Source organism: Hemitrygon akajei, chromosome 12 (genome assembly GCF_048418815.1).
Source record: "Hemitrygon akajei chromosome 12, sHemAka1.3, whole genome shotgun sequence".
Classification (NCBI taxonomy): domain Eukaryota; kingdom Metazoa; phylum Chordata; class Chondrichthyes; order Myliobatiformes; family Dasyatidae; genus Hemitrygon; species Hemitrygon akajei.
The window spans coordinates 109,252,347-109,273,616 of record NC_133135.1 but is presented as its reverse complement, the minus strand read 5'-3'; the positions used below and the strand labels follow the sequence as shown (position 1 = coordinate 109,273,616).

The following is a 21,270-nucleotide window of genomic DNA, read 5'->3' as shown; positions in this document are numbered from 1 at the left end:
AAATAAAAGATAAAATAGAGATTTGTCTTTCAGGTACGCCTTAAACATTTCAAAATTAGCATCAGTCAACAATGTTATTGAATAAAGAGGGAAGCTTTGGGGTTCTAATGTTTTCTGACATTCATTCTTCAGGTTTCTTTTCCTGTTCTGTGGATGTTTGTGGAGAGTAAGGATTTCAGGTTGTACGCTGTAGATGTTCTCTGATATCAAATTGAACCATTTGAAACTGGCTACTCAGTCAAAGCACAAATCAAACTACAGTAGCAAGAGATGAATTAAAATAATTTTATATCTTCTCAGAAGCAAGAAAAATAAACGCATGGGAATAAACGGTGCCTTATAAACACAGGCATAAAACACTCCAAATGGCAATAACTTTGTAAATAAAATGGCCTGCACCTGATGTTCCTCAGTGCTGAGGTATCCCAACGTGACACATACCCACGAATGGCAGGAGTTCTGTAATGAAGTAAACAGTCCGATTTATCCAAGTCCCCTTTTAACAGGGGTTCCCAGCCTTTTCTTATGCCATGCACTGATACCATGAAGCAAGGGGTCTGTGGACCCCAGGTTGGGAACCCCTGCCTTGTTAGTAGTGACAGTGACCACACTGCACCGGAATAAACTGTGAATGAGGGGAGAAAAATTCCCAGCACAGTCCGAGCGACAATGGCTTGACTGATAACGAGGCGTCACTTAAACCCGTGCGCCAAGGCAGTGATCATATACAAAATATCTACACCAAAATTTACTGACCCCTTGAAAAAGCTTTAACACCCTTCCTATTAACACACGCACACACAAAACAACAGGTTCTGAATAAATTATCAAAACAAAATCTAAATGTTAATTAAAATCTTGTTCTCTCCCATTATCCTTTCAATAGATTCCTTATGTTGATCTTTTGGTGGGAGAATGGTGTGTTGCTGTGAACGAAGGGATACCTAATGCGCATATAAAAATAAAGTGTCATGCGTGCCTTTTGTTACTTCAGTTTCTTGCCCAGCCGTTCGAACACACTGACGGCGGCCGTGGAGTCCATCTGAGCCAGGCGACCCTCTGTACTGCTGGTCACTTTGGTACCGGCCGCAGTCCGTGCCATGTTCTTGATGGTCACAGTGAACTCGGGGCTGCCGCGGCTTTTCGTACTGCTGACTTTGTTGTCCTGTGTGTCGGCCTCGGTGGAGGCGGGCTTCCCCAGCCTATGCCTGATGCTGACCTTGGCTTGGCTCGCCGACTGCAGGCGGGTGGTGGGGACCACACCTGCGGTTTGTACACCCTTGCCGGGCACAGTCCTACTGCCAGTTTTCGGGACTGCCAGCCGTCTTATCGTGGTGGCGGAGGCTTTGGCTCTCTCCCTGGTTATGAGCGGAAGCGCGGGGCTCTCCTGTGCGGACGCGGTCGGAGCCCTCTTCAAGACCCCCGCGTACTGAAGCACAGAACCGGCCTCGTCATCATCGCTGCTCTCCTTCTGACTGACAACTTCGCCCAGGCGGCTGAACACTCCCGTCGGCTGAAAGAGAATCCGTATTTCAGCACAATCAGTCTAACTACCATGAAGACAATAGCACAGCACAGCACAGCAATATCATGAAGGATCCCGCCACCCTGCTCATGGACTGTCTGTCCCACCTCCATCAGGGAGAAGGCTAAGTAGTATCCACACCAGGACCACCAGAGTCAAAACAACTACTTCCCCCAAACCATCAGGTCGATCAAAACCGTCACCCATTAACCCACCCCAATGAACACATCACCGAGCATCACTTTATGTACAGTACTGTGCAAAAGTCTTGTTATACAGCCAGGTTACTAAGACTTTTGCGCAGTTCTGTATTTGTTAACTTGGAGTGGAGAGCAAGCTTGTAAATCTGGCTGGAGCAAAGGATCTTCAGAATGGTGACGGTGGAGCACTGTGGGAGGGGTGTGGGACAGGCTGTAGAGAAGGAATGCTGGTGGGGGGTGGGGGTATCATGGGTGCAGACACACCCAGCCCTGAGACACCAGGCGAGGTCATTTGATTCTAATAACTGGTTTATTGATCATTACAGAACGTCTCTCTGGTGTTTCCCACTCCCTTCCCCTTTTCCCAACCATGATCCTCCTCCTTCTTGCCCCCTCTCCCCTTCCTTCCCATACATATCATCGTATGGGATATCGTATCCCATACGATAGAGACCCATATCAGAATTAGGTTTATCATCACTCACACGTCATGAAATTTGTGTTTTTTTTGCGGCAGCAGTACAATGCAAAACACCACATTGCTACAGTATTGTACAAAAGTCTTAGGCACCCTAGCTATATAGATGTGACTAAAACTTTTGCACAGTTCTGTAGCTTCAATCAGTCTATGTGTTTAACAGTTACTTGTACATTACTAGCCTGTATGACTTGGGACGATGGGAGGAAATCCCCACGGTCACGTGGAGAACATAGAAACTGCTCAAGACACTGATGGGAAGTGAACCCAGGCCACGGTGCTGTACAGCGGCACGCTCACTGCTCTGCTCCCACACCACCCCAGTGTAGTGCTTCTGTTTCTCTGGTGAACAATGTTTGTCTAATGCTACGTGCCTGTGATGCGGTTGGAAATTTTCATTCTATGCATGTATCTGTGTACGTGACAACTTCACTCTGAATTCATTCGGTGTTTGATTCACATGTCCAGCTGCCAGCCAGCATGCTCTCATGATGATATTGATAAAAGTGGACCGAGTGGGATAAATTCTTGATTACTAAGTTTCAAGGTTATGGGGAATGGGGTTGAGAGGAAAAGTAAATCAGCAGAGCAGAATGGATGGGCTGAATTGCCTGATAACGTCATAAGACGCTGGAGCAGAATTAGGCCGTTTGGCCTAGTGAGCCTGCTCCGCCATTCCATCGTGGCCAATTTATTTTCCCTCTCAACCCCATTCTCCTGTCTTATCCCCATAAACTCTGACCCCTTACAAATCAAAGATCTATCAACCTCTGCTTTAAATATACCCATTGACTTGGCCTCTACAGTTGCCTGTGGTAACTAATTTCATAGATTCACCACCCTCTGGCTAAAGAAATTCCTCTTCATCTCTCTTCAAAAGGGATTTCCCTGTAATCTGAAGCTGTATCCCCGATCCTAGATTTCCCAATGTAGAAAACATCCTCTCCACATCCATTCAGTCTGGGCCTTCCAATGTTTCAATGAGATCCCGCTCATTCTTCTCAACTCTGAAGTGTACAGGCCTAGAGCTGTCAAATGTTCCTCATACATTAACCCCTTATTTCCCACAATCATTCCCATAAACCTCTTCTGGATCCTCTCCAATGCCAGCACATCCTATCTTAAATACGAGGCCCAAAACTGCTGACAATACTCCAACTGTGGTCTGACCAATGCTTTAAAAATTCTCAGCAGTACCACCTTGCTTTTATATTCAAATTCTCTCAAAATAAAAGCCACCATGGCATTTGCCTGCCTCACCACTGGCTCAACCTGTAAATTAACCTTTAGGGAATCCTGCCCAAGGATTCTCTGATTTCTGAACTTTCTCCCTATTTAGAAAATAACGTAGGTCTTTTTGCCTTTTACCAAAGTGCATTACCATAAACTTCCCAACTCTTTTCCAGCTGCCGCTTCTTTGCCCATTCTCCTAATCTGTCCAGGACCTTTTGTAGCCTCTCTACTTCCTCAAATCCAGCCCCTCCTATTCTTGTATCATCTGCAAACTTGGCCACAAAGCCATCAATTCCATCATCCAAATCACTGACGTAAAACGTAAAAATAACAGTCTCAATGCCGACCCTGCAGAACACCACTAGTCATGGGCAACCAATCAGAAAAGGATCCCTTTATTCCCACTCTTTGCCTTCTGATAGTCAGCCAATCTTCTGTCCATGCTAGTACCTTTACTGTAATTCCATGGGCTCTTACCAGTTTTAGCAGCCTCACATGTGGCACCTTGTCAAAGGCCTTATGACAATCCAAGTACACAACATCCATCCAGTCTCCTTTGTCTATCCTGCCTGTTATTTCCTCAAAGAATTCCAACAGGTTTGGCAGGCAAGATTTCTCCTAAAGGAAGCAATGCCCACTTTGGCCTACTTTATCATGTGCATTAAGAACCCCAAAACCACATCCTTAACAATTAACTCCAACATCTTCCAAACCACTGAAGCCAGGCTAACTGGCCTGTAATTCCTGTCTGTTACCTCCCTCTCTTCTTAGAGTGGAATAACATTTGCAATCTTCCAGTCCTCTGGAACCAAACCAAAATCTAGTGATTCTTGAATGATCACTACAACATCATCAGCTACCTCTTTCAGTTCACTGGGGTGTAGTCCACCTGCTCCAGGTGACTTACCCACCTTCAGACCCTTGGTCTTCCCAAGCACCTTCTCCTTAGTAATGGCAACTTCACTCACTTCTGCCTCCTGACACTCAAATTTCTGGCATACTGCTAGTGTCTTCCACAGTGTGGACTAATGTAAAATACTTAGTAATTTTGCCCTCCTTTTCCTGGTCCCCATTACTACCTCTCCAGTGTAATTTTCCAGCTGTCAAATATCCACTCGCGCCTCTCTTTTACTCTTTATATATCTGAAAAAAAACTTTTGGTATGCTTTTATATTATTCACTAGCTTACATACATATTTCACCTTTTCCTCCTTATTGCTATATTTAATTGCCTTCTGTCAGTTTTTTAAAAGTTTCCTAATCCTCTAAGTTCCCACTAATTTTTGCTATATTGTATGCCCTATCTTTGGCTTTTATGCTGTCTTTGACCTCTCTTGTCAGCCAAATTACTATCAGAAATTCCAACCATTGCTGCTCTACTGTCATCTCTGCTAGAGTCCCCCTCCTATCAACATTGGCCAGCTCCTCTCTCATGCCCCTGTAATTCCCTTTACTGCGCTGTAATACCAATATATCTGAGCTCAGCTTCTGCCTCTCAAAGTGGCATGATGAATTCTATCACATTATGACTACTGCCTCCTAAGGGTAGTAGTAGGGAACAGTTCAATTACAGTAATCAGAATGGAACTGAATTAGTGTCTCATAAACATGAGAAGAAGGAGGGTCCTAGTGCAAAGCGTTGACTGTTTATTCATTTCCATAGACTCTGTATGTACCCCAGGCTACTGTGGGAGGCGAGGGAGGAGATTGCTGAGCCTCTGGCGATGATCTTTGCATCATCAATGAGGACAGGAGAAGTTCCGGAAGATTGGAGGGTTGCGGATGTTGTTCCCTTGTTCAAGAAAGGGAATAGAGAGAGCCCAGGAAATTATAGACCAGTGAGTCTTACTTCAGTAGTTGGTAAGTTGATGGAGAAGGTCCTGAGAGGCATAATAATATTAGGAATAGTCAGCATGGCTTTGTCAAAGTCAGTTCGTGCCTTACGAGCCTGATTGAATTTTTTGAGGATGTGACTAAACACATTGATGAAGGTAGAGCCATAGATGTAGTGTATATGGATTTCAGCAAGACATTTGATAAGGTACCCCATGTCAGGCTTATTGAGAAAGTAAGGAGGCATGGGATCCAAGGGGACATTGCTTTGTAGATCCAGAACTGGCTTGCCCACAGAAGACAAAGAGTGGTTGTAGACAGGTCATATTCTGCATGGAGGTTGGTGACCAGTGGAGTGCCTCAGGGATCTGTTCTGGGACCCCTACTCTTAGTGATTTTTATAAATGACCTGGATGAGGATGTGGAAGTGTAACTGGCGGTGGTGGAGGCGGAAACAGTAGGGCCTCTTAAGAGATTCCTGGATGGATACATGGAGATAGAAAAATAGAGGGCTATGGGTAAGCCTAGGTAGTTCTAAGGTAAGGACATGTTCAGCACAGCTTTGTGGAATGAAGTTCCTGTATTGTGCTGAGGGGTTTCTATGTAGAAGTAGGCCATTCGGTCCATCAAGTCTGCTCTGCCTTTCAATCATGGGTTGATCCAATTCTTCTGGTCACCCCACTCCCCTGCCTTCTTCCCATACCCTTTGATGCCCTGGCTAATCAAGAACCTATCTATTTCTGCCTTAAAAGCACCAAATGTGTTGGCATGACCTGCTGAGTTTTTCCAGCATCTTGTGCGTGTTGCTTTGGGCGAGTATCTGATAGGACAGAGAGTGGGACTACTTTGATTGTTCTTACACTGAGCAGTTATGGAGTTGATGGGCCAAATGGACTACTTCCAGGATGTAACAACTCCGTGATTCAGTGATGATAATATGCAGGGCATTTTCCGAAGATTTGCTCTCAGAATGACATCAGTATCTCTTCACTGAATGTTAAGGACGTTAACATTTAGTGGAACCTCGCAGGCCCACTGACATAAGCAGCACCTGAATATAGGGCCATTAATCAGAAATTTTAAGGTCATAAGACCACAAGATATAAGAGCAGAATGAGGCTATTTGGCCCATTGAGTCTGTTCCATCATCTCCCCATGGCTGATCCATTTCCCTCTCAGCTCCATTTTCCCGTATCCCTTCATGCCTTGACTAATTAAAAGAATCTATCAACCTCTGCCTTAAATATACTCAATGACTTGACCTCCACAGCCGCCTGTGACAATGAATTCCAGATCATTGTCCAGATCCAGACACACTGGCTAAAGAAATTCCTCCACTTGTCCTCTTAATCTTGGGCCGTGTCATTTGGTGTTAGACTTTCCCACCAGAGGAAATACCCTCCTCTCCACATCCACTCTATCCAGGCCTTTAAACATTCAATGGGTTTCAATGAGGTCACCCCTCATTATTCTGAGTTCCAGTGAGTACAAGCCCAGAGCCATCAAATAATTTTAATATGACAAGCCATTCAATTACAGTATGTATATAACAGTTAAATTAAATAAGTAGTGCAAAAAGATTTTTAAAAAAGTAGTGAGGTAGTGTTCATTGAATGGGCTTCAATGTCCATTCAGAAATCAGATGGCACAGGGAAAGAAGCTGTTCCTGAATCATTGAATATGTCCCATCAGGCTCCCGTACCTCCTCCCTGATGGTAGCAATGAGAACAAGGCCAAGCCCTGGGTGATGGGGGCCATTATTGATGGAAGTCATCTTTCTGAGGCATCAGAATCAGAATCAGGTTTATTATCACTGGCATGTGTTGTGAAATGTGTTAACTGAGCCGCAGCAGTTCAATGCAATATATAATATAGAAGAAAACAAATAAATAATAATAAAAAATAAATCAATTACAGTATACGTATATTGAATAGATTAAAAATCATGCAAAAAATAGAAATAATATACATTTAAAAAGTGAGGTAGTGTTCATGGTTCAATGCCCATTTAGGAATCGGATGGCAGAGGGGAAGAAGCTGAGTGTGTGTCTTCAGGCTTCTGTACCTCCTCCCTGATGGTAACAGTGAGAAAAGGGCATGCCCTGGGTGCTGGAGGTCCTTAATAATGGACGCTGCCTTTCTGAGACATCGCTCCTTGAAGATGTTCTGGGTACTTTGTAGGCTGGTACCCAAGATAGAGCCAACTAAATTTACAACCCTCTGAAGCTTGTTTCGGTCCTGTGCATTAGTACAACCCCCCCCCCCCCTCCCCCGTACCAAACAGTGATGCAGCCGGTCAGAATACTCTCCATGGTAGATCTATAGAAGTTTTGGAGTGTATTTGTTGACATACCAAATCTCTTCAAACTCCAAATGTAGTATAATCATTGTCTTGCCTTCTTTATAACTTGCCTTTGATATGTTGGGACCAGGTTAGGTCCTCAGAGATCTTGACACCCAGGAACTTGAAACTGCTCATTCTCTCCACTTCTGATCCCTCTCTGAGGATTGGTATGTGTTCCTTCATCTTACCTTTCCTGAAGTCCACAATCAGCTCTTTCGTCTTACTGACATTGAGTGCCAGGTTTTTGCTGCGGCACCATTCCACTAGTTGGCATATCTCACTCCTGTACGCCCTCATCACCATGTGAGATTCTACCAACAATGGTTGCATTGTCAGCAAATTTGTAGATGGTATTTGAGCCGTGCCTAGCTACACAGTCATGTGTATACAGAGAGTAGAGCAGTGGGCTAAGCACACACCCCTGAGGTGCGCCAGTGTTAATCGTCAGCAAGGAGGATATCACCAATCCGCACAGCTTGTGGTCTTCCAGTTAGGAAGTCAAGGATCCAATTACGGAGGGAGGTACAGAGGCCCAGGTTCTGCAACTTCTCAATCAGGGTCGTGGGAATGATGGTATTAAATGCTGAGCTTTAGTCGATGAACAGCATCCTGACGTAGGTGCTTTTGTTGTCCAGGTGGCATTGCTCCTTCATGACAAAGGGTGAATGTTTCAGGCCATTCACGTTCAGTTCCCTCTCTGCAGATGCTCCCTGACTTATTTCAAATTGTCAGTAATTTAGAATTTCTTTAAAAGGTTCAGCAGGTTTATTTCATTATAGATATAGAGCTTATATAATAGAATACTAGAAAACGTACAATAAGAGTGTATGCCTTTAAAAGTTTGGGGCCCCACGTGCTTAGATCCCTCAAAGTTGCTGTGCAAGTTGATAAGCTTATTCAGATGGCGTATGGTCTTCATTAGTCAGGTGACTGAGAGCCACGAGGTAGCGTTGCAGCTCTGTGAAACCCTGGTTAGACCACACTTGGAGTCTTGTGCTCACTATAGGAGGGATGGGGAAGCTTTAGAGAGGGTGCAGAAGAGATTTACCAGGACGCTGCCTGGATTAGAGAACAAGCCTGATGAATATAGTTTGAGCGAGCTAGGGCTTTTCTCTTTGGAGTGGAGGAAGATGAGAGGTGATTTGATAGAGTGTACACGATAGTGAAAGGCAGAGATAGAGTGGACAGCTAGAACTTTTAGAAATGGTTAATATGAGGGGGCATAATCAGTGTTTGGAGGAAAGTATGGTGGCAGGGAGGGGAGTGAGATGAAAGTTTTTAATTTTTTTTATTTCTTAATTTTTTTTAATATACACAGTGTGGTTGGTGCGTAGAACACGTTGCCAGGGTTGCTGGTACAGGTAAATACATAAGATCCATTTAAGAAATTATGGATGGCAGGATGGAGATACATCTCTACTAAAGGAGGTGTAAGACACACTTTCCCGCCACTAGCCTGCAGGTCACCTTTGGGCAAGGTGTAGCGTCTGTTTAGCCCACCCCCCTCCCCACCACCACCAATCAGAGTCACATGAAGCCATGGTGGATGGTTGAATGAGTAGCCGGTGCACATCACAAGTCCTGGTTATGAAGAGTATTGGTAATGGTTGGGAGACACCAGGCTTGTAAAGACACTGCCCAGAAGAAGGCAATGGCAAACCACTTCTGTAGAAAGACCATGACTGTCTAAGTCATACAATACAGCGCAGAACAAGACGAGACATTTAAGAGGCTCTTAGATTGGTGCATAGATGATAGAAAAATAGAGGATTATGTAGGAAGGAGGGGTTACATTGATCTTAGAGTAGATTAAAAGGGCCTTTACTGTGCTGTCAAGTCACAAACAAGAGAGATTCTGCAGATGCTGGAAATCTGAGCAACACACACAAAATGCTGGAGGAACTCAGCAGGCCAGGCAGCATCTGTGGCCTGAAACATCGATTGTACTTTGTTCCACAGGTGCTGCCTGGCCTGCTGAGTTCCTCCAGCATTGTGTTGTTGCCTGTACTATGCTGTAATGTTCTACATTCGAATATAGCGTGGACAGTCACAACTGATACTGTGGAATTTTTCTACCGCCCACCTTCTTGCAGTTTCAACAGTATTTATAGCAGCCTTTGATCAGGATAAATCAGGCACACAGAACTTGTTTCCAAGGGCCCAGGTTTTATTGACTATACACAAGTCAGCCATAAACATCTATTTCCATTCCTTGTCACAATGTGACAGAAACTTAATTTTAAATTTGCAACCAATGAATTATTTTCCTTCTGAGAGTTTTAAGGGATGTGGGGCTAATCTCTTTGGTTAGTATCCCAAGGCATGGAACAAAGGAAAACGGTTGGGTCCTTTTTCTTTGAGATGGGGAGGACGATGAAAATGAGGAAGGGAAAGGATTGTGCTCATTCTGCTCACAGGTTAGTGTGGAAATACATTTGTAACCCTGAAGTGTTTATGAATTTATACCTTTGGTAAAGCATATTGTGACAAAATGGAACCTGTGTGATTCCAGTACGCTTTGCAGGGTTGTTTGAATAGGAAGCTTGCAGGGCACATGATTTATAGTTGGATATGCGTTTTATAACAAGGAATGTTTTGAAATTAGAGAGAAACAGGATGCAGATGCTGGGGGGGAGGGGGAGAAATGGCAAAACAAATGGGCTCGTCGAGACGGTTATGAGATAAGACAGGAATGCAATTAAGGGACGGAATGAACTCAAAGATACGAAGCTGATGATTTACTGGACTTTGTAAATGTACAAAAATGATTTGTTTGGAGCTGTAAGGTTGAAGCTACCAACAACTTAGTGTACAGAAGTAGACTTTCCCTTGTAAGTAATAAACGCGCATATGATTTGAACCGCTCTGAGTTTGTTGTAGCCTGTTACTGTATATTAAAAGACCCAGCTGAACCGTACACAACATTAGAAACTTTTTGTTAGGCAAATGTTTAAGAAAATGAAAGAGGAATGAGAGAAAAATGGAGAGCTATGTAGGAGGAAATGATTAGGATTGAATTAGAGTAGGTTAAAAGGTCAGCATAACATCATGGACTGAAGAGCCTGTACTGTGCTGTAACGCTCTACGTTTCTATCTGTTCTTCCTGACCTGCGCCATGAAGTTAGGGAATCTCTCGAGGCAGGCGGTTCATCAACTAAACAACTTGGTGACGAGAAGGCAAACAGGAGCGAGGTGCTTCAGCTTGCTGAGTGGTGTCGCAACAACAACCTCGCACTCAATGTCAGTTAAGACCAAAGATTGAGGACTTCAGAAAAGGTAGGACGAGGGAGCACACACCAGTCCACTTAGAGGGACCCGAAGTGGAAAGAGTGAGTAATTTCAAGTTCCTGGGTGTCAGCATCTTTGAGGATCTATCTTGGGCCCAACACATTGATGCAGTTACAAAGAAGGCACAGCAGAACCGATAGTTCATTAGGAGTTTGAGGTGATCACCAAGAACACTCGCAAATCTTTACAGTTGTACCATGGAGAGCATTCTGACTGCAAGCATCACCGTCTGGTATGGCGGAGGAGAGGGAGAGGGTACTGTACAGGATTGAAATGAGCTACAGAAAGTTGCAAACTCAGTCATTTCCATCATGGGTGCTATCCTCCCCAGCATTGAGGACATCTTCAAGGTGCAATGCCTGAAAAAGGCAACATCCATCACCCAGTATCTGCCCTCTTCTCATTGCTACCATCAGGGAGGAGGTACAGAAGCCTGAAAACACACACTCAATGATTCAGGAACAGCTTCTTCACCTCTGCCATCAGATTTCTGAATGAATGCTACCTCGCTAATTTATTTTTTAACTACTTATCTAACTTGAAAAAATATATATACTTATTGTAATTTAGATTTTATTATATACTGTAAGGTATTGCTGCCACCTAACATCAAATTCACAACATATGCTTATAATAATAAACCTGATTCAGATTCTGCTGGATATTTAGAATATCTACCAAGATATTATGTCACAAGATGGTGGCACGCATGGTCAAGTGGCCACACCAGCTCCGAGCAACAGTGAAATTTCTTGTCCTGTTTACCTGTGCTCTGCACTACATGCATTTTTGAATTATATTTTATCTTATTTATGATAATCTTTTATGCATTGTGTGTGATAAAGGTTTTGTGGATGGCCCAAGGTCACTGTGATCCAGAGGAACACAGTTTTGTTTGGCTGTACATTTACGGTCAGATGACAATAAACTTTAACTTAAATAGTGCATTGACAAGTTTGGCTGAAGGCCCTGTCTCTTTCCTGTAAAACTCTGACTTTAATTCCAGCTGTCTTAGAGGCAGCCATAGCAGGATTAGTTTTCAATACAGCCATGGACCACTACTGCAAGGATAAAGGCCCTCTGGCTCATCTAATCTGTGTTGAACTATTACTTTGCCAGTCCCATCGACCTGCACCTGGACCATAGCACTCTATACCCTTCATATCCATGTACCTATCCAAACTACTCTTTAAATGGTGCAATCGATTCCACATCCACCACTTCCACTGGCACCTCTTCCACACTCTCACCACTCTGAACATGAAGAGGTCCTTCCTCCAGGTCCTGTTAAATGTCACCTTTCACCCTTAACCCTGACCCCTGGTTCTAGTCTCAGCCAACATCAGTGGAAAAGGCCTAGCCTACTTGCAATTACCTCATCTATTCCCCTCAGAATTTTGTTTACCTCTATCTTTTCTCGTTCTCCTACACTTCAGGGAATAAAGTCCTAACATCTTGAGTACAGCATTCTATGTAGTACAGTACTGTTCACAGCAGGTTGTCACTGAAACAATATTAAGCAACCTGTTATTTCTTAAAGAGAAGACTTGCTTAGGTCTCACCTTACTCCCAGTAGTGGTGTCTGCCTTTGTCTCGGCACCAAGCCTATCAAAGACCGACGTCCTTGGCAAACCTGCAATCGAAACAACAAAAGACTCACACAAATAGTAGTTGGCACTACTTCAGTCACGTCAAATATACCGAAGAAAACAAATTACTCCTGGGATTAGGATTTTATTTATTCATATAAAGATAGAGCACGGAATAGGCCCTCCCGGCTCAACGAGCTGCTTCACCCAGCAATGCCTGGTTTAATCCTAGCCTAGTCAAAGGACAATTTACTATGACCAATTAACCTACCAACCAGTACATCTTTTGCATGAGGGAGGAAACCGGAACACCCGAAGGAAGCCCACACACTAAGAGGACGTACAAACTTCTTACCGACGGTGTTGGAATTGAACGCAGAACTCTGATGCCCCGAGGGCGATCAATGTTAATAGTCTGAAGTATTTTGAAGCCTTGTAGTGTCTAATATTTGGATAAGCAAGTACACTGATTAAACTCCATCATCAAAGACTCCCACCATCCAGGCCATGCTCTCTTCTCGCTGCTGCCATTGGGCAAAAGGTACAGGAGCCTTAGGTCCCACACCACCAGGTTATTACCCTACACCCATCAGGCTCCTGAACCAAGCATGGATAACTTCACTCACCTCAACTATGATCCAACCCCACAACCTATAGACTCACTTGCAACTGCTGATCTCAGTATTATTTATAACTTGTTTATTTATTAATATCTTTGTATTGCAGTTAATTTTGTTTTGCACATTGGTTGCTTGTCAGTCTTGGTGTGTAGTTTTTCATTGATTCTATTGTACTGTTTTGCATCTACTGTGAATGCCCGCAAACAAATGAATCTCAGGGTAGAGTACGGTGACATACACGTAATCACAGAAAAATAGCAGAGAAACAGGCCATGGGACCCTTCTAGTCCATTATTAAAAACTATTTAAACCACCTACTCCCACTAACTGCACCGTGACCCTAGCCCATGGTCCATCATCAAGGACTCCCACCATCCGTGACCCATCCATGTACCTATCCAATCTTCACCTAAACATTGAAATCGAGCTTGCATGCACCACTTGTTCGGGGCGCTGTCATGACAAGCTTTTTGCACTGATCTTTTTGGTGTGCTCATCGTATTCCGCGTCTGAAACCTGGCAGAGCTCATCCCTCTCCAGGTCCTTTTTTATGAGGTCAAGTTGCTAACTCGACACTCAACCCAGGCACGGATGGAGAGCATGCAAGGGAGCCGGACGGATTCGAACTGGGGACCTCTCGCCCCAAAGTCCCAAAGATGCCACTACGCCACCAGCTGGCATGGGGATAAGGTCCCAGTACCCATTAAATGCTCCCAGTGGAGTCCTTGGCAGGTTAAGCAGCAAATAACCTCAGCTACTAAGCCCCGGCAAGACCATTTCTATTGACAGAAGAAGGGGCAAAGGCGGGTTACTGGCGCCTTAAAACCAGTTGCTTTGGGCAGATGGGGCTTGTCAGCTGTGGTTGGCAGTTCTCCTAGGAGAAGGAAACTCTGATCTCAAACTTCTGCTGCCTTGCAGTTATACCCGCTCACAGAGAAGGCTTTGGGAGTAAACCCCCAGGGAAAAATCCAGAGTCGGAGGATGTAAGGCAGTCCTGCATTGTGGTTAGCTGACTGGCAACCCCTGCGACGCTGCAGGTAACAAACTCTATCCCTTTGTGGCTGTGTGGCAATGGGGAAACATGCTACATGAACAACAGCTTGCTCTCCATATTGTACTGCCCAGGCTGGTGTACGTAGATAGCAAAGGATGCAACATCCAGGGTAAAGCCTGACCAACAGAAGCCTCGTATCATATATCACACCTATATGTCACCATCTACCACTTTGACATTCATTTTTGTGCAGGCATTTGCAGACAAATAAAGAAATACTATAGAATTTATATTAAAAAAATCTGTAAGGAACAAGATTGACAAACAACCAATATGCAAATGAATGCAAATCATGCAAATAATATAAGAAAGTAAATAAATAACAGAGTTGTAGAGTCTTTGAAAGTGAGCCTGTTGGTTGTGGATCAGTTGAGAGTTGATGTGAATGAAGTTATCCGCACTGGTTTAGGAGCCTGATGGTTGAGAGGTGTGGGACCCAAGGCTCCTATACTTCCTGCCCAATGGTAGTAGAAAGAAGAAAGCATGCCCTGGATAGTGGGGGTCCTTGATGACGGATGCACATCACAGGAAAGCAGCGCTCATCAACGACCTGCACCGTCCAGGCCATGCTCTCTTGTCGCTACTGCCATCAGAAAGGAGGTACAGGAGCCTCAGGACCCACACCACCAAGTTCAAAGACAGTTCTTATCCTTCAACCATCAGGGTCTTGAACTAAAGTGGGTAACTTCACTCACCCCATCACTGAACTGTTCCCACAAACTAGGGACTTACTTTCAAGGACTCCTCATGTCATATTCTCGATATTTCTTATTTATTTATTACTGAACAACTCGCTCTCCACATTGTACTACATAGGCTTGCAGACAGCTAGGGCGCAACATCCATGGTCGACCGTAACCAATGGAGGCTTTGCATTTATTTATTATTATTATTATTTATTTTTCCCCTCTTTCTTTTTGCACATTGGTTACTTGTCTGTCCTGTTGGGTGTGGTATTTCATTGATTCTGTTGTGTTTCTTTGTATTTACTGTGATTGCCCACAAGAAAATGAATCTCAAGATAGTACATGGTGACATGCATGTATTTTGATAATAAATTTACTCTGAACTTTGAAAAAGGGAAGAGTATTAAGTGCTGAGCTTGTTAGTGGTATCCATGTCTAGTGACCGAATAAAGGAATAAGCTCTAGTTACTGGAACATGCTATAATCATGGGGAACAGAAAATGATGACCAACTTATTGGTGCTAACATTTCCACAACCTGCACTATACCTTGCTGTGTTAGCATGCAGAGGTCACCCAACAGTAAGCATGGTGTGATCACATTACCTTTCGTGGCTTGTTGTTCCAGGATTTTCTTAGTTTTTGCTGTTGTCCCTTTTGGCATATTGATTATGTATTTACCTTCCATTTCCGCAGTCACTCGCCGTCGCTTTACAGAATTGTCCGGGCCGGGGTCAGCTGGTCTGGAAAGAACTGGACCAAAACACCAAAGATGAGTGTTGTGTGCAAAAACGACAGCCAATCAGAATCAGATTAATATCACTGGCATATGTTATGAAACCTGTTGTATTGCGACAGCTGTACATTGCAATACATAATAAAAAAGCTATAAATTACAATAGAAAACACGCAGTATAAAGAGAGCAAAAATAAAAGTAGTGAGGTAGTGTACATGGAAACAGAGTCCATCCGAAATCTGAAGGCAGAGGCGAAGCTCTTACTGAAACTGAGTGTGTGCCTTTAGGCTCCTGTACCTCCTTCCTGATGGTAACGAGGAGAAGTGGGCATGACCTGGATGATGGGGGCGGCTTCATTAAGGATACCACCTTTTTGAGGCAAATCTTCTCTCAAGTTGCAGTTCTCTTGCAGACTGCATCAGGTTTTCCTCCAGGATTTCCCTGTATTCTGCTGCATTCATTTTACCCTCCACCTTCACAAGCCTCCCAGGGCCTGCTGCAGTGAAGCATCCCCACAGCGTGATTCAATCACCACCATGTTTCACGGTCGGGATGGTGTGTTTTTGATGGTGTGTGATATTTGGCTTACACCAAACATAGCATTTAGTCTGATGGCCAAAAAGCTCGATTTTGTTTTCATTAGACATTAGATCCTTTTCCCGGCTGACTTCAGTCTCCCACGTGACTTCTGACAAACTCCAGCCGAGATTTCATGTGAGATTTTTTCAACAGAGGCTTTCTCTTTGCTACTCTCCCATAAAGCTGTGACTGGTGAAGCACCCGGGCAACTGTTGTTGTGTGTGCAGTCTCTCCCATCTCAGCCACTGAAGCTTGTAACTCCTCCGGAGCTGACTCAAATTACTTGGCCTCCCTTACTAGTTCCCTTCTTACACGATCACTTGGCTTTTGAGGGCGGCCTGCTCTAGGCAATTTCCAGCTGTGCCATATTCTTTCCATTGTTTGATGATTGACTTAACTGTACTCCAAGGGATATTCAGCGACTTGGAAACTTTCTTGTATCCATCTCCTGACTGTGCTTTTCGCGGAGATGCTTGCAGTGTTCTTTTGTCTTCATGGTGTAGTTATTGCCAGGATACTGACTAGCCAGCAGTTGGACCTTCCACAATTAATTGAAACACCTTGACTGCACACAGATCTCCAAAAACAATCTCCATTTAACTAATTATCTGACTTCTAAAACCTACTGGCTGCACCTGTAATGATTTGATGTGTATTATTAAAGGAGGGGGGTGAATACTTATGCAATCAATTATTTTGTGTTTTGTATTTTTAACTAATTTAGATCACTTTATAGAAATCTGTTTTCACTTTGACATGCGAGTCTTTCTCTGCTGATCGGTGTCGAAAAAGCCAAATTAAATCCACTGTGATTCAATGTTGTAAAACAGTAAAACATGAACCTCCAAGGGGTGGATACATTTTATAGGCACTGAATGCCGGCGACACCTGCGGGCGGATCCCAGCACATCCCCAGGCTGCATTGTTTCTCGACACAAACAGCACATTTCACTGTATGTTTCGATGTATGTCCAGGCAGGGGTTGCACCTCTAGAGAAGGGGCTTGCTGTGTCCATTCTGGGGCAGCTCGCTCACTGTGGCTCCGAGTAGCTGCTGCATGCGACAGTGTCCCAGCATGTGAAGTCAGCTCAGGCGGACGGGGCAGTGTGATTCAACAGCCAGGAAGCGAGTTCTGCACGCTTTGTGCAGAGTGAAGGGCACGACAAGGCATAGAAGGAGACATCCACTGCAACCAAGCAAGTTCCCTGTTTGCAACGACTACTTGTACTGCTGGATACAGACCTCCTAGGTCACCAAGGTCACGCTCTCTTCTTGCTGCTACCATCAGCCTCAGGACTCACACCACCAGGTTCAGGAGCAGTTATTACCCCTCAGCCATCAGGCTCCTGAACCAGTGTGGATAACTTCACTCACCACAATGAGCCTCAGGACTCACACCACCAGATTCAGGAGCAGTTATTACCCCACAACCATCAGGCACCTGAACCAGTGTGGGTAACTTCAATCTCCACAATGAGCCTCAGGTCCCACACCACCAGGTTCAGGAGCAGTTATTACCCCTCAGCCATCAAGCTATGAACCAAAGGGGATACCTTCACTCGCCTCATCACTGAAATGTTCCCACAACCTACGGAATCACTTTCAAGGACTCTTCATCTCATGTTCGAGATATTTACTGCTTATTTATTTATTATTATTATTTCTGTTTGTATTTGCAGTTTGTTGTCTTTTGCATAGTGGTTGAAGGCCCAAGTTGGTGCGGTCTTTCATTGATTCTATTATGGATTAATTGAGTATTACCACAAGAAAATGAATCCCAGGGTGCATATGGTGACATATATGCACTTTGATAATAAATTTACTTTGAAATTTGAAGAGAGGGTAACTTCCCCAGTGAAATGGGTTTTCCACTTTAAAAACTCTGCTGCACAGGCCTGTTGTCATTGTTGGATACAATGGACAACCAGCACGTGACATTCTATAGAAAGTGAATCTAACCTTTATAATAAAAAAAACAATTGGCACTGCAGTAGCAAAACTACAAACATCCACCCTTTTCTGGTTATTCTTTGTTTAATACTGTGTTTCAGTGGTTTGGAAAGGGCACTTCAGTGAAGGATGGCTCTACACGCAGCCCAGTGGGCTAGTAGTGTGGTACTGAACTGAATACCAAGCAACCCACACACAATGCTGGAGGAACTCATCAGGTCAGACAGTGTCTATGGACAGAGTAACACACACACAATGCTGGAGGAACTCAGCAGGTCAGACAGTGTCTATGGACAGAGTAACACACACACAATACTGGAGGAACTCAGCAGGTCAGACAGTGTCTATGGACAGAGTAACACACACACAATGCCGGAGGTACTCATCAGGTCAGACAGTGTCTATGGACAGAGTAACACACACAAAATGCCGGAGGAACTCATCAGGTCAGACAGTGTCTATGGACAGAGCAACACACACAAAATGCTGGAGTAACTCAGCAGGTCAGACAGTGTCTATGGACAGAGTAACACACATACAATGCTGGAGGAACTCAGCAGGTCAGACAGTGTCTATGGACAGAGTAACACACACAAAATGCTGGAGGAACTCAGCAGGTCAGACAGTGTCTATGGACAGAGTAACACACACAAAATGCTGGAGGAACTCAGCAGGTCAGACAGTGTCTATGGACAGAGTAACACACACAAAATGCTGGAGGAACTCAGCGGGTCAGACAATGTCTGTGGACAGAGTAACACACACAAAATGCTGGAGGAACTCAGCGGGTCAGTCAGTGTCTATGGTCAGAGTAATACAAAATGCTGGAGGAACTCAGCGGGTCAGACAATGTCTATGGACAGAGTAACACACAAAATGCTGGAGGAACTCAGCAGGTCAGACAGTGTCTATGGACAGAGTAACACACACAAAATGCTGGAGGAACTCAGCAGGTCAGGCAGCATCTATGGAAAAGAGTAAACAGTCGATGTTTATGGTTGTGACCCTTCTTCAGGACTGGAAAGGAAGGGGGAGAGATGCCAGAGTTAAAAGGTGAGGAATAGAGGAAGGAAGCTAGCTGGAAGGTGGTAGGTGAAGCCAGGTGGGTGGGAAAGGTAAAGGGATGGAGAAGGAGGAGTCTGATAGGAGAAACAGAAGTAGGAGCGAACCCAGGGGGAGGTAAAAGGACCAGTGAGAAGTAGTAAAAGGTCAGAGCAGGGAATTGGGGGGGGGGGGGGGGGATGGAATTTGTTTACCAGAATTGAATATTCATGCCATCAGCTTGGAGGCTACCCATATGGAACACAATGTGTTACTCCTCCACACTGTGGGTGGCTTCATCTTGGCACAAAAGGAGGCCAAGGATCCACACGTTACACCGGGAATGAGAACTAAAATGTTTGGCCACTGGGAAGTCCCGCTTGTGGCGGATGAAGTGCTCAGCAAAGTGGTCCTCCAATTTACAACGGGTCTCACCACGGTAGAGGAGGCCTCAAATGACTGAATGCTACTGGACTCCTGGTTTGAAGTTTGATATTGTCTGTCAGGGGTTCCCAACTTTTTTAATGCCATGGACCAATACCAGTGAGCAAGAGGGAACCCTGCTCTGTATGTTGTTCACACACTTTTTGCAGTTTGTGCAATTTGTTCTTTTTTTTGTACATTTGGTGTTTGATGTTTTCTTCAACAGGTTCCACGGTGTTTCTTTGAATTGTGGCTGCTGCAGGAGGATGAGTCTCAGAGTTGCATTCTGTATACATACTTTGAATTTGAATTTGAGGCTGCACTTGGATATATTTGGATTAGAATTGATTTATTACTGTCACATGAAAAGAGAGTGAAAAGCTTGTCTTGCATACAGTACATACAGGTTCCAGGGTTGAACAGCTTGTCATATGAAGACAGTTTGATGGCTCTGGGCCTGTATTCACTAGAATTCAGAAGGATGTGGGGTGACCACACTGAAACCTATTGAATGTTGAAAGGCCTCGATAGAGTGGGCGTGGAGAGGATGTTTCCTATGATGGGGCAGTTTAAGACCATAGGACACAGTCTCAGTATAGAGGAGTATCGTTTTAGAACTGAGATGAGGAGGAATTTCTTTAGCCAGAGAATGATGAACCTGTGGAATTCATTGCATAGATGGCTGTGCAGGGCCAAGTCATTGAGCATATTTAAGGCAGAAGTTGATAGGTTCCTGATTAGTCAGGGCATGAAGGGATATGGGGAGAAGGCAGGAGAGGGGAAATGGATTAGTCATGATGAAATGGCAGAGCAGACTCGATGGGTCAAATGGCCTAATTTTTGCAGTTTGTACGATGTTTCTTTTTCCCCGCTCTGGGTGTTTGATGTTTTCTTGAACGGGTTCCACGGTGTTTCTTTGTTGTGTGGTTGCCTGCAGGAGGACGCATCTCAGGGTTGTATTCTGTATACAGGATGTGATAATAAATGTACTTTCAACTGAACTGACCTTCAGTGGGTTGGTTATTCAGTCACATGTAAGATGTGAAAGAGGCTATTCCACTTTCCTGCAGAGAGAAAGCAGACAGGATCTCCAGGAGAAAATGTCTAACGCAAAGCGGTGCAGTGGAAGCGTCCTGGGCCCAGAACCCAGGGGTTGATGGATCAAAACCATCCTCTGCTATTCTTCAGCAGTCAGCGCAAGCGACCCAGGTTCAATTCCCGCCTGTCTGTAAGGAGTTTGTAATTCCTCTCCACAACCACCAGAGCTTCCTCTTCCCTCAAAGACGTACGGGTTGTGAGCACGCTATGTTGGTGCCGGAAGTGTGGTGTCCCCAGCACAATCCTCGCTGATTTGATTTGACAGAAATGTTTTGATATACAAGTGACAAATAAAGCGAAAGATCTTTAAATTCAACAAGATCCCATTCCCCTTTCCTACCTGCTTTCTTTGTGGCAAGCTTGTTGGCCACAGTGACGGATATTTTGGAAGTGGTCGTTTCGGGCCTCCGAAGCGGAGTTGAAGGTGGGGATTCTCTGCTCAGGCTGTTGGTAATCATCCGAGAGGCAGCTGAATGGGGAAGAGCACAGACAGGGTGAATGCAGAGAGCACAGTCCCCCACCAGATGTTAACTAAGAAACAGGAACAGATTCATCCTTTCATGCCTGGGTCCGAGAGCAATGAACGACCCAGG

At 44.5% G+C, this 21,270-nt stretch overlaps 1 protein-coding gene across 4 annotated transcripts in view; it reads right to left on the bottom strand.

Annotated features, from left to right (window-relative positions):
- Positions 1-271: 271 nt before the first annotated feature.
- c12h19orf47 (chromosome 12 C19orf47 homolog) overlaps positions 272-21,270 on the bottom strand; it is a 90,619-nt gene continuing 69,620 nt past the window's right edge. The window contains exons 5-8 of one of the 4 annotated variants that reach the window (XM_073063843.1): positions 21,018-21,146; positions 15,456-15,602; positions 12,464-12,534; positions 272-1,513 (exon numbers count right to left, since the gene is read on the bottom strand). In XM_073063843.1, the coding sequence (XP_072919944.1) occupies positions 986-1,513; positions 12,464-12,534; positions 15,456-15,602; positions 21,018-21,146 (875 nt within the window). In that variant the 3' untranslated portion in view covers positions 272-985. The remainder of the gene's footprint in view (positions 1,514-12,463; positions 12,535-15,455; positions 15,603-21,017; positions 21,147-21,270) is intronic. The other 3 variants (XM_073063844.1, XM_073063845.1, XM_073063846.1) reach the window with 3 other exon arrangements.